At 37.9% G+C, this 21858-nt stretch overlaps 1 protein-coding gene across 1 annotated transcript; it reads right to left on the bottom strand.

Moving 5' to 3' along the window:
- Positions 1 to 2107: 2107 nt before the first annotated feature.
- On the bottom strand, positions 2108 to 20153 carry EIF1AX (eukaryotic translation initiation factor 1A X-linked). The gene is made up of 7 exons (XM_010987439.3): positions 19926 to 20153; positions 14391 to 14474; positions 12373 to 12476; positions 11254 to 11304; positions 7426 to 7507; positions 6089 to 6180; positions 2108 to 4341 (listed from the first exon to the last, which is right to left on the bottom strand). Exons 1-7 carry the CDS (start codon positions 19939 to 19941, stop codon positions 4336 to 4338), a joined length of 435 nt encoding a protein of 144 aa, XP_010985741.1. The 5' UTR covers positions 19942 to 20153; the 3' UTR covers positions 2108 to 4335.
- Positions 20154 to 21858: the final 1705 nt, after the last annotated feature.

Genomic DNA, 21858 nt, shown 5'->3' with positions numbered 1-21858 from the left:
ATTGAACTTTTATCAAATTTGCAAAAATCCAAATAATTCTATACCTGACAGTCCAGTGGATCAAATCAGCAATGAGACTTTACTCAGGTTTTGTCCCCATGTATTGATCTGCCGTTATCAGGTTGTGAACTGAACAAAGCCTGGATTGGAACAGGAAAGACTGGCCTTTTAAAAGTGAGCAAATTGACCAGAGGATAAGTATCTACTTTACCCATGTCCTTGCACAGTATAAGATAAGGTCCACTGAATGAGATTCTGGCAATTTGAGATCATTCTGGGCAACTGATTTACCATTAGAAAATGTTGTCTTTTGCACAGGTTTGTAACAAATTCACTTGCCCAGAAAATGCAACCCTGTTATCTGGAGTCTGACCAAATGGATTCATTCAAATCAAACAACAAAAAACATAAAAATAAAAAACAGACATAGTATACATTTCCTTCATATAATTTTTTTAAAAATCAAGTTTTCAGAAAAGAATTATCATGAACAAAAATTTAGTTAGAATTGTCAGTTTGAAAAGAATCAACTGCATACACTGTTGAAAGTTATTTTATTTTATTTTCTAATTGCAATAGTTTGCATCTGACTTCTTTACATAATTCCAAATGAGACAGGAAACCTCAGTACTAAGCAGCTGTTATGAATCTACAGTAAAAGGACTCATTAAAGGCTTAAGAATGGAATATGACTAGAGCTATCAATGTCAGTAACTATAAACTTCTCTAAAGAAATACAGAGCAAGTTGGTATTTTGCAAAATATCTTTAAGCAATTTAGAGACCTGCATCTGTTAGTCTTATGCTGAATTAGATGAGGGTGGTAGCAATTATTTTAAATACTGTGTCGACGCGAATATACAAATATATATTCTACATGTTTCTTTTACTATACGAACCAAAGACTGAAAGTAAAAGAAATGGTAAGTAGAGAATATAAAAGATGTGCATATTCTATCTTACACAGTCCTGAATATCAAGTGAATAGCGGCAGACTGTTCTAAGCGCACTACACGTATGAACACATACATTACTAATCCTCCCACCAATTCTGATTCTGCAGGTACTATTCTTACCATCTCCATTTTATAGGTGAGGAGCCTAAAGCTCAGACAAGTTGGAGAAGGTGCCCATGATCACCTGCAGGTAAGGGGCAGAGTGAGGGCAGGGGCACAGACTGCCTGACCCAGGGCCACGCTCTTCCCTCTCCATCACGCTGCCTCCTAAGCACTAGGCGGCTGGGGGAGAGAAGACATAGTCCAGTATGCTCTCCCAACCCCTCAGCTTGCTCCGTACCTCAGAGGCTAGTGTCATCACACTTACAGTAAGACTTAATTCAGATTCTGTTCTTTTCTGAGTAGGAAGAAGCAAGGATAAAAAGGATGGTAGTTTAAGGTAAATTGAAAAAAACACCAAGTGGTATGTAAAAGTTCATGGGAGTCCAAAGAGTATAAACGAAACTTCCCTTTACTAAGCAGGATAGAGATCTAAACATCTCATAACAATAGAAATCTTTTAAATCTTTGTGTCAGGTAACATAAAAAACTTAACCTTCCTTCTGATAGTTTCACTGTCAAGCCAGTTAATACTGGATGTTGTTAAATCTGTACACAATACAAATAAAGTATAAATCCAGCTAGGTATTTGATCTGAAACATGCTTTTTACCTATCTGCACTGAGGTCAATACTGACAGCAGTTTATACCTATTAAAAGATGTTATGCAGCATCCTACACTTTAGTATTTACACAAGAGAGATGAGATTAAGTTAAACTACAAGTCACAAGGAGTTTTTACAGCCAAATTCCATAGATGTGGTGAGAAAACCAATGGCCACTCCTTAATAAAATACAAGAATTTTCATTGTGCAGTTTTTAGGCTCCTTAAGAGGTGGTCTCTTTAAGAGGCTGGATATTCAAGAAAGATTCAACAAACAACTCAATCTTGGCAAGTCTTTTTACACAAACACTTGGTTTGGTTATTTAGCCACCTTAGTAATACAACGTATTTACACGCAAACTGGAAGTGGAATAAACTGCACAAAAAATGCAAGTCCATCAAACTCATTAGTAATAACTATTACACCCTCTCAGCAGTAAGAATCATCATTTCTGGATTTCAAACATTTTATTTTCTTTTCAGGGCACACTGTATAGCACTGTATTATAGGAACCAAAAAGTATAACAATAACAAAAAATTTTTTCAAGGACCACTTCCATTCATTTGAAATATAATAAAATCAATGGAACTATATAATTTCCACATTAAAGATAAGTTAGTAAAATAATTCCTCCAAGTAGTGTTGCATATGAGCTGTAAGTTTATTCCAACTACTTTAATCATTATGATTTGAGATTTTCCAGGGTACAACAGCACCAGATTGGGCTGTTACTACCTAGGCAAGGAAGAAAAAAACAAAAAACAAAAAACAAAAAAACCACACAAACCAACCCCCCCACCCCAAAACTGGCAAACACATAAATTGGGGTCATAGTTGCAGTTCTTAAAGAATCTTTAGACAAATCATATTTGTTAGAGGAAGTCAGCAGAAAACCTAATGTCTGAGTTGCACCATCCCTACCATGAACTGTATCAGATGCAGTCAAAACATTCTTGGTAAAATAATGTGGAGGAAAGATGTACATATACCACAAATTTTGCAAAAGTATTTTGAAGCCTAAGTGTACAGAAGCCTAAATATCTCAGGTGGTTTAGATTACTGATGAAAACAATCACTACATCAATTCTTCAAGGTTGGTTCTTTACAGGTATTAAAAACCAGCCCATGGTCTCAGATGCACCCCACCTAGGTTAAGCGTTCAGGAACGCCAGATAATAAGAAACATGAACTGCAACTGTCCACTCTTAATTTCTAGTCTTTAAGAATGTTTTATAGTACCTCAGATTTTTATTCAGGAGTCTGCACATTTAGGAAAGGAAATTATACTAAGCGTGGGATCAGAGAAGATACGCTTATATTCTGAAGCCACGTGAAGGTTTACTCCTCTTTTTATTATTTTTCAACACTGAAAAGTTCTCTGGAGACCAGTAGAATAAAAGCTTTACATACTACACGAAGGATCTCTTCTTTTACATTTTATGATTTCAATATGGCTAGTGAGGTCTAACTAGTCCAGTCCCTAATTTCACCTTACTAGAGTTGATAATGAAAAACTAAGTAAGAAAGGGTAAATCTAAATTCCCAATAAAATATAAGCAAAACAATCTGTACACACGATAAAATACATCCTAAACACAAAGTAAGGGTATAATATACTCTGCAGCATCACTATGTCTTTATTATATTTCTCTGCTGTATGCAGTTCTTCCATTCACAAATTGGAGACCATCTTTTCATTAAGTTGTTATTTCCTCCTCTTCCCCCAGCTTAGGGATACTTTGAAGAAGGTTTAATTTGTACAAGCTGTTATGAAATTAAATTTTCATTTACACATAATTTAAGTGTCTATAAAGCACTCAAAATTGTAGCTTACATGTATATGACTTCTGAAAATAAAATGACACTTTTAACTTAATCTTTTTGTTCTGTAAAAATATTCTACATACATGCATATGATCAAAATAATCTGTTGTTTGGGAAATTTCCTATGCACAGTTAGTTAAAAAAAAAAAGACAACTATATCAGCATTTCCAACGTTAAGATTACTGGGTGCCACCTAGTGTTTGACTTCTGCAACTACTAATCTTACAAATTCAAAATTGCTATTAAAACTCAGGTTATAAAACTGCATTTTGGAAACGCTTTTTTTAGTTGATACGTTTACAGTGGCAAAATAAGATCATGAAAAGAATGTACGTGATATCAAAATTAGTATAAAAATATCCACATGTTACTTAAATATGAAAAACAGACCATTTTTTACTTCCAATGCAGACTTCTGCCTCTCTTAAATTGTATCAAAATCTCAAGGGAACATCTAGGTAACTGGAATATACAGAAATTCACACTAGGGCTTAATTATAATCCATGAGTGTAGGGCAAATGGTTTATTCCAAACATTCATTTACTTAGTGGAAGTGGTCAAAATGGGAGAAATAGTAATGCATTTTTTTTCTCTTTTTTAAAATAGTAGATGTGGTCTTTTACCCATAAGCTCCATTTCATCAAAAGAACAAAGTGGGTTTAACATTTCACTTAAGAGAACTCAGCATTACCAGTTTTTAAAGAAATACCTTAGAAACAAATCAGTTTGCTTTAACAAATTGCACTCATGCTAATGAAATTTTAATCTTCTTTAACAGATCACAGCCAAAATCCAAATTATTCAGATATCCTCAGAGAAATTGGAATGTAAAATTTGGTTGAGTTCGATTTAGATCTGGAAGGAAAAAGAACATCAGATCAACAGAAAGAATTTTTATATTCCAACAGTCTACCACATATAAGGGAGACATGCACCCCCTTTGGCTATCTGGAAAGCAAAACCAGTTTGAAGAGGAAATTCTGTACACTAGGTTTTTCTCAATTCCAGTCTGCTGCCAGTGAATCTTTATATCCTTCAGAATGTTACAGGCTAGGCCCAGTTCTGAGGAAGCACTGGCACAGATTCAGAAATATTTTTCTTAGAAAAGTTCAACCCTATCCACATCTTCATCCTGTCACCTCTGTGCATGTGGCTTCATATTTAGGCGTGTTCTCTGATTAGGTTCTTCATTTCCTAAAAAGGCCTTCTACCCCAGCCCAGTCATCAGAGTGTCTGGATTACCCCTTAATTACAACACAATAGCCCTGTTTCAGGTTCTTGTCACAGAATATTATTGATAAATCTACTATCAAAGTATCATTAACAGTTTAGTCACAAGAATCCTCTGGCTCAGGGGTCTCCAAAGGGAGGCACATTAAAAACAGAATGATGTATTTATTTCTTATCCTTTTTAATTTTCTATTTCAGGGTATGCTTTAAAATACAATATGCTAAAAAATTAATAAACGCATATACACACTGGGGACAGGTGCTCAAATGTTCTTTAATTCATGGTGTATTCTAAATGGTTTGGAGATGCATCAAAATATAAGATGGACTGATAGATGAATAAAGGGCTAGATAGATATGTGATAAACCAAGTACAGAAATACGTTAATTGTAGAATCCTGGCGCTAAGTATCACTTGTGATGGTAACTCAGACCTCTCCAAGACAGGCCTTGTATTTTTGAAAAGTTCTGTTGCACAATTATGGTTGGGAACAACTGTTCCAGGTATACTAAAATGTCACCTTTGAATCAGATCAAACATTAGTATTCTATTTTTAGATTTATATACACAGGTCGTTTCTAAACTACATTTTTATTTAAAGGGGTTGAAAAGAAGAGCCCAAACCAGATTTTAGAGTAACTTAAAATATCACCCCAATTATTAAAATAAACACACCAGCTCCAAACCAAGAGTTTGCCAACAGTGCCTATCTAACAGATAAAATAATGTAATTGGCAAAAGGCCTAAATTTTAACAAGGACTTTAATGTTGTTTGTAATCCCAATGCTTCATATCAAACCGATTCACATAAGACTATTCTCTTGACATACAAGTGCTTCAGTTAAGAGAAGGCATGTGTGTACAACACAAGGAATAGAGCCAGTATTTTATAATAACTAGAGAGTATAACTTTTAAAAATTGTGAATCACTATGTTGTACATCAACTATTATCAACAAATATTATATGTATCATCAACAAATATGATATATATGTCACAAAATATTTCAGTTTAAACAAAGGGGCATGGTTCTTTGATAAGACCTTATATTTCTCACAATTGTCTGCTAAATTTCTTAACAGCAATCTCTCTACACATTCTTAATTAAACAAGTTATGATTCCAATGCCTAGCATTCATACTGCCAAAGCAAATTTTGATCTTTTCAGGAAGAAATATTTAAAAAGATTATAAGAATTCTCAAAGTATAAACAGTCTTCTAAATACTACCGTGTATTTAGTTCATGGACAAGTCTCGAAATGCACCCTTATTGAAGTGTTCAACATTCTTGAATTAAAGGAAGAGAGGGAAAGAGCTGGTTTCTCTGTGAATAATTCAGAAAGTTGAAAAATCCAAGGTGCATCTACTTACATCATCAATGTCTTCATCATCATCTCCAATGTCATCAAACTGGATTTCATCATCATCTCCAGGGCCAAATGTATCAGTTTCATTGATTTTAGCTAAAGAAACAATAACAAATATATAATATAACCAAGATGATATTAAAATGAATAAACTGCCCACTAAAAGTAGTTGGATATCAAATATTCAACTATAAAAGGAGCCTCTTAAAAGCCCAACTTTTAATTTAATCTACATTTCATTACCAAAAAGATCCTCATAACTTCTATCTAACAACCCCAGTATATAGAACAGTATTTTATACAACAAAATCTGAATCAAGATGGAAATAGTTTTTTTGTTCACAAAGGTATTTCTAGTAAGACAGGTTTTAAATACACAAATTCTAAAGCTATTACAACTTCCAGCTATGCTTCAAAAAAGGTTCGAGCACATGCTAACAAGTAACAAATCATCAGATAAACTCATCAATCAGAAAAATTTGGTCAAATCCTATTTATCCCTAAACAATGAAAATGAACCAGCAAGTGCTAGTCCTAGTCCCAGATAAATTAGCAGCATTTCCTAGCTTGGAAGCGCCAAGTAATTAACTTCAGCAGGATTTTTACACTCAAGTAAAATTATAGTTCTCACGATAACATGCAACAGAACTAAAAAAAAAAAAAAAAACTGTCAAATGAAAAATGTAGGCTTTCAAAATAGTATGTAAAGTATACTTCCCCCTTGATGAGATTATGAGAGACTTTTTGTTGTTTATTTGGGTTTTCTGCATTAAGAAGGCATAATTTTTGAAGTGTCGGGGGAAACAGGTAATGCTGGTTTAACAAAATCCTATGGGATGCTATGATACTAGGACAAAATGAACTGAAAGCTGACTTTTTGTTGGGGGGGCAATTAGGTTTATTATTTATTTACTTATTTATTTAAGGGAAGTACTGGGGATTGAATCCAGGCTCTCGGGCATACTAGGCATGCACTCTACCACTGAGCTACACCGTTCCCCCGAAAACTTTTTAATAAAAATATTGACAACAGTACCTAATTACTATCCTTGCTTCACGTTTAAAGCAGATGAACAGTGGGAGGATACAGCTCAAGTGGTAGAGTGCATGCTTAGCATGCACAAAGTCCTGGGTTCAACCTCCAGTACTTCCTCTAAAAATAAATAAACCTAAAGTAGATGAACATAAGAGTCTTTTTAGTATTATGAAGTACAGGCAGGCATACTTAGAATGAATTACATAAGCACAAAATTAAATATGCAAAATCCACTAATTCCTTCATCTAAATACCACCAGGTAATAACACCATATAATAGTTTAATATAATAACTCAGACATTACCATGTTCTGGAAGTTCGCCATATGCCTTCAGACTTCGAGCCTCATCTGCATTGTATTTTAAAATTACATCAGCTTTATTATCCTTAAAGAGACAAATAACTCTTATAAATGACTATGTCAAAATATGTCATTTCATAAATTATTTTCAAACTGGTAAGAAATTAAATCTCACTGTTGTGCTATAAACTTTTCTCCTTTTTCTAAAAATTTAGTTTTCACCTACCCTCTGAAAAACATACTTGGTTTTAACCCAGTATAAAGAAGCCTACATACATAAATGGTCAAAAAACTTAGGGAAGATATTTACAGATTTCACTTCAGTAAGAGAACTGTGCAGACCCAATCTTCTAGATTGTTTATAGCTACCCTTTGATCAGAAGTCTTTTGAAATAAAAAAAAATCCCTGGAACCATAATTTACAAGTGATTAAATATTCTAATTCCAAAACTGAGACTGGTATAATGACCTATAGAAATTATAACCTTTCCATATATCAGTGGTTCTTAGGGTACAAATCCACCAGAATCTCCTGTGGAGCTTTTACACCTCCTGAAGATAGATTAGTCCTGACTCAGTTAAGAAAAAAGGGTTGAAGCTGATTATTTCAACTTCAAAAAGTTCTTTGGACTTGGAAAGGCCTAAAGAAACACAGCGAAAGTGGTAAGTGATCCAAGAGCATGGTGATTCAGACCAGCACTTCTTAAACTATAATGTGTGTGTATATATATACACATATATATATATAGAGAGAGAGCGAGAGCGAGAGCGAGAGCGAGAGCGAGAGCGAGAGAGAGAGAGAGAGAGAGAGAGAGGCCTGGGGTGGGGTTCAAGAATCTGCATTCCTAACAAGTTGCCCAAAATTAGTGACGCTACTGGTAGACTGAACCACCCTTTAAGGGGAAGCAGCGCAAAAGAAGGATCATGGGAGACTGAGAATCAGAAAACTTTCTGCAGTTGTCATTTTGTATTATGAACATTACCCCTTTTGGAACCTTGGTTTCCTTATCTGTCAAACAGGGAACTAATTTTTCCTACTTCCAGGTTTCTGGGTTTTCTTTTAAGATCAAAAGAAGAAAATGGACACTAAAATGGTACAAATTTAAAGGAGGCTGCCTCAGCCTCAGCACTACTGATAATTTTGGGACATATAATTCTGTTGCAGGAACTGTCCTGTGCATTGTAGGATGTTTAGCATCCCCCGTGGCCACCAGATACCAGCCAGCAGCACTGCCCCCTTATCCTCAGTTGTAACAACCAGAAATATCTCCAGACACTGCCCTATGTCCTCTGGAGGAAAAAAAAAATCACCCACGGTTGAGAATCATTGATTTAAAGTTAAGATTTTAATTCTTTATTCTGGAATATGTATTTTAAAAAAATCAAAGTACAATCGAGGTTACAAAAATAGAAATGCTTATCACTTACAGTGTCATAAACACATGGTGATGAGTTCCAATAAGTGGAAACCAAATGGATTCCACAGACCACAATCAGTAGAGTCTCCAGGCTGAGATCATGAAGGGCAACTACTATTTTCTTCTCTAATTGCTCATCTAAATTCAGAGCACATACTTGTATCACGGTTTGTAATGTAATTACTTGTGTGCCTGCCTTATTCTCTCCACTACCAGGCTGTAAGCACTTTGTGAGATGGAAGCTTAACATATTCAGCTGTATTGTCTAGAGTAACAGTTCCAGATTTTGACTTCAAGACATATAATTAAGGGGGGGGCAGTTATCTTGCCAACTAAGAACACTAACAAAACCATAATATAATATCCCTCATTCCAAAAAAGGGAACTTTTTAAATATCGAAAAAGGAGACAAAGTCCTACTGTATAGCACGAGACTATATTCAATCTTACAGTAACCTATAATGAAAAAAAATGTTTGTGTATAACTGAATCACCACGCTGTACAAGAGATTAACACGCTGTTAATCGACTATAGTTCAATTAAAAAAAAACAAAGGAAAACACCCCAAAAGGAAAAAGAACAACCATTTAGCTTCATGAAAAACTCACACTGTCTATATTTCTTCTATAGTGAAAACATAGACTCCACAGACTGGCATTTAGGAACCATGATCCCTGGGTACCTAGCACAACACCTAAGACATAACTGGCACTTAAGAAATGTTTGTTGACATTTTTTTAAAACTTTTTTTTTTATTGAGTTACAGTCATTTTACAATGTTGTGTCAAATTCCAGTGTAGAGCACAATTTTTCAGTTATACATGAACATACATGTATTGTCGCATTTTTTCACTGTGAGCTACCACCAGATCTTGTATATATTTCCCTGTGCTATACAGTATAATCTTGTTTGTTTATTCTACATATGCCTGTCAATATCTACAAATTTTGAACTCCCAGTCTGTCCCTTCCCACCCCCCTTCCCCTTGGCAACCACAAGTTTGTATTCTATGTCTATGAGTCTGCTTCTGTTTTGTATTTATGTTTTGTTTTTTTTTTTAAGATTCCACATATGAGTGATCTCATTTGGTATTTTTCTTTCTCTTTCTGGCTTACTTCACTTAGAATGACATTCTCCAGGGACATCATGTTGCTGCAAATGGCATTATGTTGTCATTTTTTATGGCTGAATAGCATTTGATTGTATAAATATACCACATCTTCTTTATTCAGTCATCTGTTGATGGACATTTAGGCTGTTTCCGTGTCTTGGCTATTGTAAATAGTGCTGCTATGAACATTGGGGTCCAAGTGTCTTTTTGGAGTAGGGTTCCTTCTGGATATACGCCCAGGAGCAGGATTCCTGGGTCCTATGTTAAGTCTATTCCTAGTCTTTTGAGGAATCTCCATAGTGTTTTCCACAGTGGCTGCACCAAACTGCATTCCCACCAGCAGTGTAGGAGGGTTCCCCTTTCTCCACAGCCTCTCCAGCATTTGTCATTTGTGGACTTTTGAATGATGGCCATTCTGGCTGGTGTGAGGTGATACCTCATTGTAGTTTTGATTTGCATTTCTCTGATAATTAGTGATATTGAGCATTTTTTCATGTGCCTATTAATCATTTGTATGTCTTCCTTGGAGAATTGCTTGTTTAGGTCTTCTGCCCATTTTTGGATTGGGTTGTTTGTTTTTTTTAAGTCGTATGAGCTGCTTATTTATTTTGGAGATCAAGCCTTTGTTGGTTTCATCTTTTGCAAAAATTTTCTCCCGTAGGTTGTCGCTTTGTTTTGCTTATGGTTTCCTTTCTGTGCACAGGCTTGTAAGTTTAACTAGGTCCCATTTGTTTATTCTTGCTTTTATTTCTATTGCTTGGGTAGACTGCCCTAGGAGAACATCTTGAGATGTATGTCAGATAATGTTTTGCCTATGTTTTCTTCTAGGAGGTTTACTGTATCTTGTCTTATGTTTAAGTCTTTGATCCATTCTGAGTTTATTTTTGTGTATGGTGTAAGGGAGTGTTCTAGCTTCGTTGATTTACATGCTGCTGTCCAGTTTTACCAACACCATTTGCTGAAGAGACTGTCTTTATTCCATTGTATATTCTTGCCTGCTTTGTCGAAGATTAGTTGATCAAAAGTTTGTGGGTTCACTTCTGGGCTCTCTATTCTGTTCCATTGGTCTATATGTCTGTTTTTGTACCAATACCATGCTGTCTTGATTACTATAGCTCTACAGTATTGTCTGAAGTCTGGGAGAGTTACTCCTCCAGCCTCTTTTTCTTCAGTAATGACGTAATAGTAAGCAGTATACTGGCCTGGAACTGGTCAAATATGGTTATGACCTATATTCTAAACATTAATGGTTCATCAAATTCAAGCGAGTAAACAAAGACAATTTCAATTTTGTTTTTACCTGGTAGTCTCGTAGACCAACCAATATAATGTCTGAGGTATTTATCCAAACCTATAAGAGAAAAGTCACAGGCTAGGTTTAAAAGAAAAATAAAGAATCAATCAAGAGCAACGTTGAGTCAGTCTTCCCATAAAATATACATATTATTCACCCAACTGTGGGTAAAGTACCTATATTAAGACTTAGAGGCAAAAAAAAAAACTGTAGTAAGCAGCTAAGTGAGTTGCAAATTTTCTATAATTTGGGGTATTAGAAAAATAACAATCTCATTCAACTACTTGACAGTTTAACAATTCCAAAGGAACAATGATTAGTTTAGAAATTAAGGAATTTTTAATAGTGAACCACTCCAAGTGGTTAGTTACTCATTATAGATGAGAAAAGTAAATTAGGAATGTGGTTTTATCTCCCACCCACCCACCCACCCACAGGAAGCAAACCCCTTTAGCTTGGTAACAGAAAGATTAGCAAAACAAATTAAAATATATATATATCATAAAATCAGGGTTGGAGGGACTTTTAACCAACCTGATCAATAAATCTGCCTGAACATCTACCATGAGGGGAAATGAACCATTACCTTCCAAGGCAGCCCATTCATGATCACAATTCAGGGAATTTAACATCAATACAACACTTATTTACCACAATTCATATTCAGATTTTCTTAATGCTCTTCACAGCTATTTCCCCCACCCTCAAACCAGAATCCAAACAAGGGCCACCTACCTCTTTTAACAATTAAGTCTCTTTAATCTTTTCTAAATTGAAACAGCCCACTCAGCTTTTTTCTCCTTTCATTAATACTAGCATTGTAGTAAGTTCAGCAGCTTGTTTTGTGGAGCGTCCCTCAGTTTGGATTTGTTGTCTCCTCATTAGATTCAGGTTAATCATTTTGGCCAGGAATACAAGATAGGTGACGCAAATGACTCTTTAAATAGAATCTGTATAAAACTGCCATCAAAGATCTTGCTGTTTTGACGTAGAGGTAAATCACTGTTCTATAAATATTTCTTGGGAACTTACAAAAATGAGGTCCTTGGCCCATAAAAATCTTAAGAGCCCTTTTCTCCCTCAATCACAAGTTTATATTAAAGTAAAACAAGTCACCAAACCTACCTTTTTTCTCAATTTCCCTCTGATGTGACATAACCTCTTTACACCATCAAAACACATCGCTTCTAATCGTCCATTTCCCAGCATTTTGATTACTTGAGCATACTCTGGGGGAGGGGAAAGGGTACAGGATATTGCTCAATTTTTGATAAAAGCAACTCAAAAGTCCACATAAAACTGACTAGAAGACATAGGTGTGTTGGTTGGGAATATGTATATGCAGTGAAATAAGTACGAGGGAGTGATAAACACCAAGCTAGCTAACTTGCTAACTAGAACCAAGAATGTGGAATGCCACTTCCAGGACAAGCTGTCCCTGCTATCAGAAATGTTTCAATTACCTACTCATCTTGAGTTAAGCAGACTGACTACTGTCCTCCTGACTGTATACTCTACTTCTAGAGATCAAGGTGCCTGGTCCCAAAATGTACACTACCCCTCACCAGTCTCCCGCTTTGGATCCTCGCCCAATTTTAGATCTCCTTTCTCTCAGAACCTTTAGAGGCTAATCTCAACACAATTTTTGGTACATTGGCAAATATAAGCAACTCAAATGTTAATAATATTTTTGTTAAATTAGAATATCTTAGTGATTATCCTGAAGTTTTTATAAAGTCAGAAAGATATTCCCAGGCAAAATGCCGAACTTTTAATCAAAAACCATTCCAGAAGAGCAACCAAGAAGTCACCCGGTTTCACTGCCACTTGCAAAGCTGAGGAGATTATGAGCACTATCTTGCACATGCGCCTGTCATTAAATGACAGAAGACGGGGTAGGGGGTGGCGATCACTGCTTTTGGCTTAAGTTGTACATACGCCTCACCCTCAAAGAGGAATCCACCAATATGTAAATACACTGAGACTTAACTGTCGAAGGCTCAACTGCAGGGTTGACAAGTGGAAGTGAGTCACTCAGACTACAGTGAACCTAGCACCCACCTAGCACTTAAACATGGTTGGTCAATTCAAAGGCAGCCCCTCTTCCAAAGTGGGAGAAAAACACAAGAAGAAAAAGTAGTGGCAGTCAAAATAAAGTCAACTGCTACTGGAGACAAGAATGACTATGGATACGAAAGAAAAAGGTGTTTTAGCCAGAAGATGTTTCATTTTTAGTGGCTTATATATACGTGGCATGAACAAATCCACCAAGTTCTATAAAAAGACAATCAGAAAAGGTTCTTTGTTAAAAACTGTTGTAAATTACTGGGATAACTGGAAAATTTTAAACATGGACTATATACTAGATATATAACATATTCATGTTAAAGAGAGCCAAGTGTGATAATTCTATTATAGTTACATGAGAATATACTTGTTCTTAGGTGACATGATGAAGTAGTAAGGGAAAAGTATCATGATGTCTGCAACTAACTTTCAAACGGTTCAGGAAAAATACACAGATGAAGGGTTTAAGGGAATTCATTGTACTGATACTGCAACTTTTCTAAAAATCTGAAATCACTCAAAATAAAAATATGGAAAATTAGTATTATGTAGTTTGGCCTGGCACTTACCAAAAATCTTAATCGGTTTGAAAAGGTCAGTCAACTGTTCCGTTTCATTTTATTATATTTTATGAAATTACATGCCAGTAACAGTGGAGCAGAAGAGCAAAGGCCTCGGATTCAGCCTTCAAACACCCATGGTGTACTGAACATAATACGCAGCACTATTTACTATCAAAAAGAGTCTACTAACTCATGGAATTGTCAACCATGGCTTTTGAGGCTTAATTCCCTCTGAACTGTTCAATTCATTCTTAGTTACAACACGAGTGTTCACACAAAGAGTGAACCCCACATCTTTACAGAAATGCCACCAATTGTGAACACAGACTGAGTATACCAAGAAATGAACACCTAAACAAAGGCTCTGGAGAAGTGCTGGGGATGAGAAATGGAGAAGAGCAAAAAGGGAAATGCAATTTATCTCTCAGGATTATGAATAGTCTCTTTTATGTAATTCCTTATTTTAAAAAGAAAACTATTACTAAAAGAAACCTAGTCTATGAAAATGCTTACCTTGCCCATCTTCTTTGAACACCAGCTCTCTTTTTTCAGATTCATTCTCGTTCTTACCTCTGCGTCTGTTTTTACCTCCTTTACCTAGTGGATTTAAAGAAAAAGACACTAATTATCTACAGAACAGTAGGAAAAGAAACGGAGGCTTACAAAACATTTAAAAAAAATCACTTAAATTATGAGAAGTACAAAATACTACATATAAAATAAATAAGCTACAAGGATATATTGTACAGCTCAGGGAATATAACCAGTATTTTACAGTAACTTTAAATGAAGTATAATCTAGAAAAATACTGAATGACTATGTCATACACCTGAAACTAATATAATGTTGCAAATCAACTATACTTCAAAATAAACAACGAACCTGAAAAAAAATCACTTAAAAAATGCACCTAATTTGATCATGTATCTCCAATCATATTAAACACCTACATATTGTCACTTCCCTACACCTCTTGGAAATTCCTTCTGGGATATCACTGACATAAAATACAAACGAACCAAAAGGAGTTACTATATAAAAGTATATAGACCACCTTCTGAGGACATCTACATCCAATGGCCACACTGCCCTGGATCATAAACATAATGACCATCCACTTGGCTGAGTACACTGCTCAGTGAACTCCTCCTACAGTGGCCCACACAGGTCAAGATGGGACATATGATAAATTTTATAAAAATGCCTGCTCCCCCAAATGAAAGGTCTGAGTGCAAATAGATGGTTGGAGGGAAAAAAAGCAGTTAGTGCTGTGGGACACACAGATTTTGTGGTGGTAGAGGGAGAGCAACAACGCTGGCGACCCCTAGAGTTTATATTTTGTCCCACAGCTGTAGGACACACAGAGCAAGTTAAAAAGCAAGGTACTAACTGCCTGAACTTGGAAGCAGCCAAGATGTCCTCAGTAGGTGAATGGAGAGAGTAAAGAGATCAGTAGTTGCCAAGAGCTGGGGAGTGCGGAAGGAAGGACAGGTGACTAGGTGGAGCACACGGGATTCCGACAGCAGCAAAGCTGTTACCCTGTGTGTTACTGTAATGGTGGATACACATCTCTATACATTTGTCAAAACCCATACAACGTACAACATAAAGAATTAATTTTAATATAAACTATGGACATAAGTTATAATGCATCTATAGTGGTTCATGTAAAATGTTAATAATAGAGGAAATGGGGGGTATTCTGTACTTTCTGCTCATTTTCCCATAAACATAAAACTGCTCTAAAAGTCTATTAAAAAAACAGTAAAAAGCAAGATACAATCCCTATTGTAACCCCTAGAATCAGCAAAATCCAGACTAGGTGGGGGGCGGGGGACACAGGGACAATTCTACAAGACAATCTGTTTTTTTTCAATAGATACATTATGAAGGGAAAAAAAAACCCCTACAGATTAGACGAGACTTAAAAGACATATCAACCAATGGCAATGTGTAGACCATATCTGGATCCTGGTTTCGTGTGGATGGTGCAAGTTTAGCTGTGAACTGATGATGTCTGGGACCAGATGAGCACATGGACATCCATTATACCAGTCTGCTTCTGTATATATTCCAAATTCTTCATAATGTAAGTTTAAAAATAAACATAGCAAGGTGAAGAAGAGTATAAAGCTACCATTGTGTAAAAAATGGAAATTCATATTCACATTTGCTTGTATATACGTAAAATATCTCTGGAAGAGCACGTGTGAAAAGTTAACAATGACTGCCTGTGAGAAGGAGAAATAGTTAGCTACAGGACACATTTAGGAAACAGATTTCAAGCTATACTTTTTGAAACTTGAATTGTGCATTTTCCTATTCAAAAATCTTAAATACTTCAACAAAAGCAGTGGTGACCTGATTCTCTGGGTGGGAAAACAGATAAGGTGGTCACTGTCCTTATTACACATAGAATGAATCCCACCCAGCCTAACCATGAAGAGGAGGGACAAATAAGGAATATTTCGGAGATGGAAACAAGAGAACCATGACCTGATGTGGAGAGAGGGAGGAATAAAGGATACACGGAGCTTTCACAAAACCTCTCAGGACCTCAGTTCTAGCCTCTGTAAAATGAGGGAGTAAGAAGAGACTATCCAAGTAGCTTCATATTCTTTCTACACGTAGGACTCCAGAATTCTTCCATCTGCTGGTGTCTTTAAAAGTCTGTGCCGACCTCATTTTCCATACTTTAAAAAATTTTCTCTCACCTCTCTCTACTATGTTAATAATCTTGTATCTCAGTCTGCAGTATCAACTAAGCATGGCTCTCTTTTTTCTAATATGAGGCTCTGTACATTTCTAGTGAATGGGCTACTCTCAGGCAAATTTTTCCTCAAAACTCAAATTACTTTCTTTTACAAAGCTGGTCCTTAATCAACATCCTTGTTTCTGTTAGTGGTAACATAACTTCCTTAAAGAATATAAATCTCTCAACCTATAAACACAACATCAATCTACCCCTCAATTCTCTTCAACCACCTTACGTTTCAATCCAAGTACAGTTCTCACTGTCCCATAACTCGCCCTTAACAAGCTTATGCCTAAGAGATAGGCACTATTTTGTCTTTATTTCACAAGAGATAATGGTCTTTGAAAGGTTGAAAGACTTATTTGCGGCTATACCATGTGAAGTGAAACCTGGGATTTGAACTGGGCAGTAAGACCCCAGTGACTATGTGTGCTCTTCCCCACCATACAATAATGCCACAATTACCCTATGAGGTCATTTATCCCCAGTTTACCAGTGAGTTCACTAAAGCTCATAGAAGTAACTCACTTACCATTAGACAGTGAGTGGGGTGACCAGATCCAACCTAATCTTCTTTTGTTCCTGGCCCCCTACATTTGGGTACCTCTCCACAGCATTCTGAACCTAAACCACATTAGCAGCCTTTTCCAGAAGGTGGGAGAAAGGCTTTAAGTGGTAGCGATACTAAGAGACTCATGGGAAGAGCCTGGAAGCAGCAAAAAAATTTTTTTTAAAGGTTCACATCCGCAACAGAATTTGCAAAGAAAGACCCTTAATTTCATGAGTCCTGTGCTCTGTCGCGAGGGCAGTCTCACAATGGTATTGTGGGCCTCTACAATGTCCCGACCTGCCCAGAGCCCTTAGAGTTCAGGGTCTGCGGCATTCTTAGAGCACTCCAAAATGAACTTCCTAGGAAGAGAAAAGTGTCTTCTACTTCAAGCCACCAACCATGCCAGATCTTCAAAGCAGAGTGAAAGCCTCATTAGGGCAAGGATCACATTTTGTTTCCTGAGTTACATACTTAGTTGGGCAATTCTTTGAATGAATCAGTCAAGAGCCGTCCATATATTCCTAAAGGAGTGGCAATTTTATAATTAAAGGGAGTAACTTCTTTAAAGCATGGGAGTACCTTACCTTAATTGCTTTTTTTTTAACAGTTCGACTGCACATACCTAATCGCTCTTCATAGTGGGCCCAAGGATACCTTTTTTCCTGAGGTTAACAAATTGATAGAATTTAGAGAATTCTAGAGGAAACAGGCTGATAAGAATCAGTCCAAAGCAAAAGTCATTCAACATACAGTTCATGGCACCTTATATCCTTACGTGTGTAAACATCATGAAGATTATATTCACAGGGCTTCTGGCTTTTCCAATGAAGAAAATCAGAAAAATAAACAAGAATTTATTTCACATTAGTAAACCTCATCTCATAAAATTCAGGAGTCTTGAAAATTACTGTTCCTCTAAGTAAGATAACAACTAAAGATAAGAGATTGGGAATGATAAACACCAAATTCAGAATGGTGGTTATCTGCTAGAAAAGATGAAAAGAGGGGAAGGGGCTTGGGAGGGGGAACACAAAAGGCTTTAACTGATTCTGTTGTAATTCCCAAGTTCAGAGTAATGGATTGATTCCCAGGTGTTCACTGTATTATTCCTATTTTTTCGTATGCCTCAAATCTTATTTATAAAAGAATGATGTGTTGCTTGTCAGTTTACTAGAATTAACCATACTCTGATCATCCCCTTCCCTATTTTACTGCCACGTAATGAAATAAACTTTAAAGGAGGCCAGTGAAATAGATGTAATTTAATGTAGAAGTTCAGTCAGTTCCCTTGGACCCAAAGGAGAACCTATTATTCACCTAAGGGTGGAGTCGAGAGGGAAGGTGACTTAATCCAACAAATATTTTTGAGCATCTACTAAGTGTCAAGTGCTAGCAATCCATTGTGATTAAGACAGATACTATTACTGCCCTTTAGAGCTTACAGTCTAGGGAGGATGGAAATCTCATTGCTAGAAATAAGGGTTAAAGTAAGATATCTACTGAACCGATCCAGTTACCATCTCAGAAGGAATAAAAAATTATGCAGGTTACAAGAAAACTGTAACTTTCAAACCCCTATTTTATCACCCCATCTTTCCCAGAATAATTAGCAGTAAAATCCTTGCTACAAAAGGAACCTGCAAGTAAGATTTCTGAGGGCAGTAAAATGGAGGACTCCAAGGGAACGGCACAGAACTGCAAGCAAATATCCCAAGGGTAAAAAGAGTAGTGACACCTGCTAAGAGGAAATGAAGTAGAATCCCTGCAGCCAGCTGTTAAGTAGAAAAAAGAACAGAGTAGGCCTGGGTCAGGGCAGGGGTCTCAAGGATGAATAATCAAAGGAAACTTGTGGGTTGTGAAATATGCGCTTCTCCTATAGGAAATACAATGTTTTCCCTGTTTCTACTTTCACAATTTCCTTTGGGAAACTGTAAGAATACTTTAAAAGACGGAAATATCCTTAAGTCTTAAAAAGGGAAAATCTCTTTAGGACTGTTCTGCTTTTACTTAGATTAGGCCTTCCATTTTGAAAATTCCAAATAAACATATCCCCATATCTAATAATTTGTGAATGCCTTAGCCTCAGCATGGAGGGAACTTAAAGGTCTTTACTCCCGTCGCAATACGTAAGCGATCTGGAGCAGAAGTAGAAAACTTGGCTAAATATGTGGTAAGTTTTCTGGGGCGAGGGAAAAAAGTTAAACCCCGTAAAGGGATGGGGAAGGGTAAATCTCTAGAGATTAACCTTAACGCATCAAGGTTTCGTCCACTACTTGCAAGAGAGAGGGAGAAGTCTCAACAATACCCAACAACTGTCCATAAAGAAACCCATGCAGGAGTACCTGATGGCCACTTAAAGCAGGCAGCACCCTTTGAAAATTAAGAACTGCCGGGAAGGCCAAAGGCGCCCATTTGCGAAGCTCAGGCCGCCCCGGGGAGGTCTCCCCATAGGCAGCTACGGTGCCGTGGTCAGTCTGGCGCGAATCTGGAGCGAAAGCACACGTTCTCCCGCAGGAGGCCCTACAAAAATGGCGTCGGCTCCACCCCAACGTGACCAAACTGAAAGAGAGGAGTAACTTCCCAGCTCCTCTCCCGAGCCCAGAATCGCGGCCGGATCGCCCAGCTGCATGCAGGCAGGGCGGAGAGGAAGGTCACTGCGGCCTGGGCGATCCGGAGGCCGCGGGCAGAGTTGGGGAGGCCCGGTTCAGGGGACTCGTGGTCCCAGGATCCAGACGGCATTACCTTTATTCTTGGGCATGGTGGTAACGGCGGCCTCGCGGCGTCTCCGACTCCTATTCGGGTGGCGGCAGCGGCGGCGACTCCTCCGAGGGACTGCGCGTGAGACAGCGCAGCACCAAGCAGGGGCTGGAGACCCGGTCGCGTGCGCGGGAGAGTCTAGAGACCGAGTTCTTCCGAGATCCGCCTGCGCCCACGCTCGGCCGCAGCAAATGGCGTCGCGGCTGCTTGCGTAGCCTTTCCCCGCCTCCCAACGCCGGCTGGGCCCGCCCTCCGACCCCCGGCCCTATGACGCAGGCGTGCCCGACTGACGCCTATTGTTAGAGCGGAGGGAGACGCGCTTCCGCAGTTTTCACGGCAGTTCGCAGAGCCACGCGGGGGGCGGGGCCGTGAGCAGAGAGAGGGCGGGATCGGGGAGGGAGTGGGCGGGATCGGGGAGGGAGTGGGCGGGATCGGGGAGGGAGTGGGCGGGCCCAGGCGTCACAATAAAGGCGGGTTCAGGTAGCGCCCGCTGCTGGCTGACAGCTGACTACTGCTGATCTGTGGCCAAGCGCCGTCTCCACGCTGTCTCATTAATCTCACAGCTCAGTTTTAACTTGGCCCTTTGACCCGCCCAGCCAGGTTGAGAGTCTCAGGGGAAGGGCAAGGTTTTCCTGTCATCCCCATTACCAAAGCGTAATATTTGCATGAGACCTGTTATTACTTTATGAACATCTGCCTTCCCTACCTTGCTGAAAATCTTATGAGGCAGAGACCACATCTGTTGCTTAATGTTACTAGCATTTAGCAGAATGTATGGCACATAGTAGGTGCTCAATACACACAGGAAGGGAGGGAGGGGAGAAGACAAACTCAGTGTTATGGGCTGAATTGTATCCTCCCAAAATTCATATATTGAGTTCATAACCCCCAATACCTCAGAATGTGACTGTATTTGGAGACAGGGTCTTTAAAGAGGTAATTAAATTGAAATGAGATCACTAAGGAGGGCCCTCGTCCAATATAACTGGTGTCTTTATAAGCAGGGTTTAGGACACAGGCCAGAGGGGAGCACCACATGAATAAGAAGGTGGCTAGCTACAAGCCCAGGAGAGAGACCTCAAAGAAACCAACACTGCTGACACCTTGATCTCAACTTGTAGCCTCCAGAATTATGAGAAAATAGCTATTTGTTGTTTAGCCACCCAGTCTGTGGTTTTTTGTTGTAATAGCCCTAGCAAACTAATACAGCTGACTCTGCAGGATGAATAGCTTCACTATTAAGTAAGCTTATTTTAAATAAATCACCTTTCTGCAAACATTAGCATTTTAACATTTTCTCTCTAGGGAAATGGACATACCTAAGTGATAGAAAGATAAAGTACAATTGTTGAACACAGTGGTTCTCTACCAGGGACATTTGATAGTGTCTGGAGATATTTCTGGTTGTCACAACTGGGGAAGGATAGCTGCGCTACTGGCATCTAGTGGACAGAGGCCAGGAATGCTGCTAAACATTTTACAGTGCACAATACAGGCCCTCCACCCCTAAACAAAGCATTATCCAGCCTAAAACATTAATAGAGGTGAGGATGAGAAACCAACGAATGGCAGGTGCACTTTTTAGAGGGAAACTGAAAGATCTGGGTTTCTCTTTCCATTTGCAATATTTTGCAATTTACACAATTGAGGATGAAATGATGTCTATAAAATTTATTTAAATTTTGCTTCAAGGCCACATGATTATGAACTTGGGCTTTGGAATTAGAGAGACCTGGATTCAGATTCAGATCTGCTGCAATTTATTACTCTATAATCTTGGACAAGTTATTTAACCTATTTCTAAGGGTGCGTTTTCTCATCTTTAAATTGGGTGTGAGAATAGTACTTACCATATTGGATTGTTGTGGAAATTAAATTGATATAATGCATTCAAGTGTTTAGCCATTGTGCCCAGCAC

Source organism: Camelus dromedarius, chromosome X (assembly GCF_036321535.1).
Source record: "Camelus dromedarius isolate mCamDro1 chromosome X, mCamDro1.pat, whole genome shotgun sequence".
NCBI classification, from domain to species: Eukaryota; Metazoa; Chordata; class Mammalia; order Artiodactyla; family Camelidae; genus Camelus; species Camelus dromedarius.
Note: the sequence above shows the minus strand (reverse complement) of the source record. Positions and strands in the feature narration are given on the sequence as shown.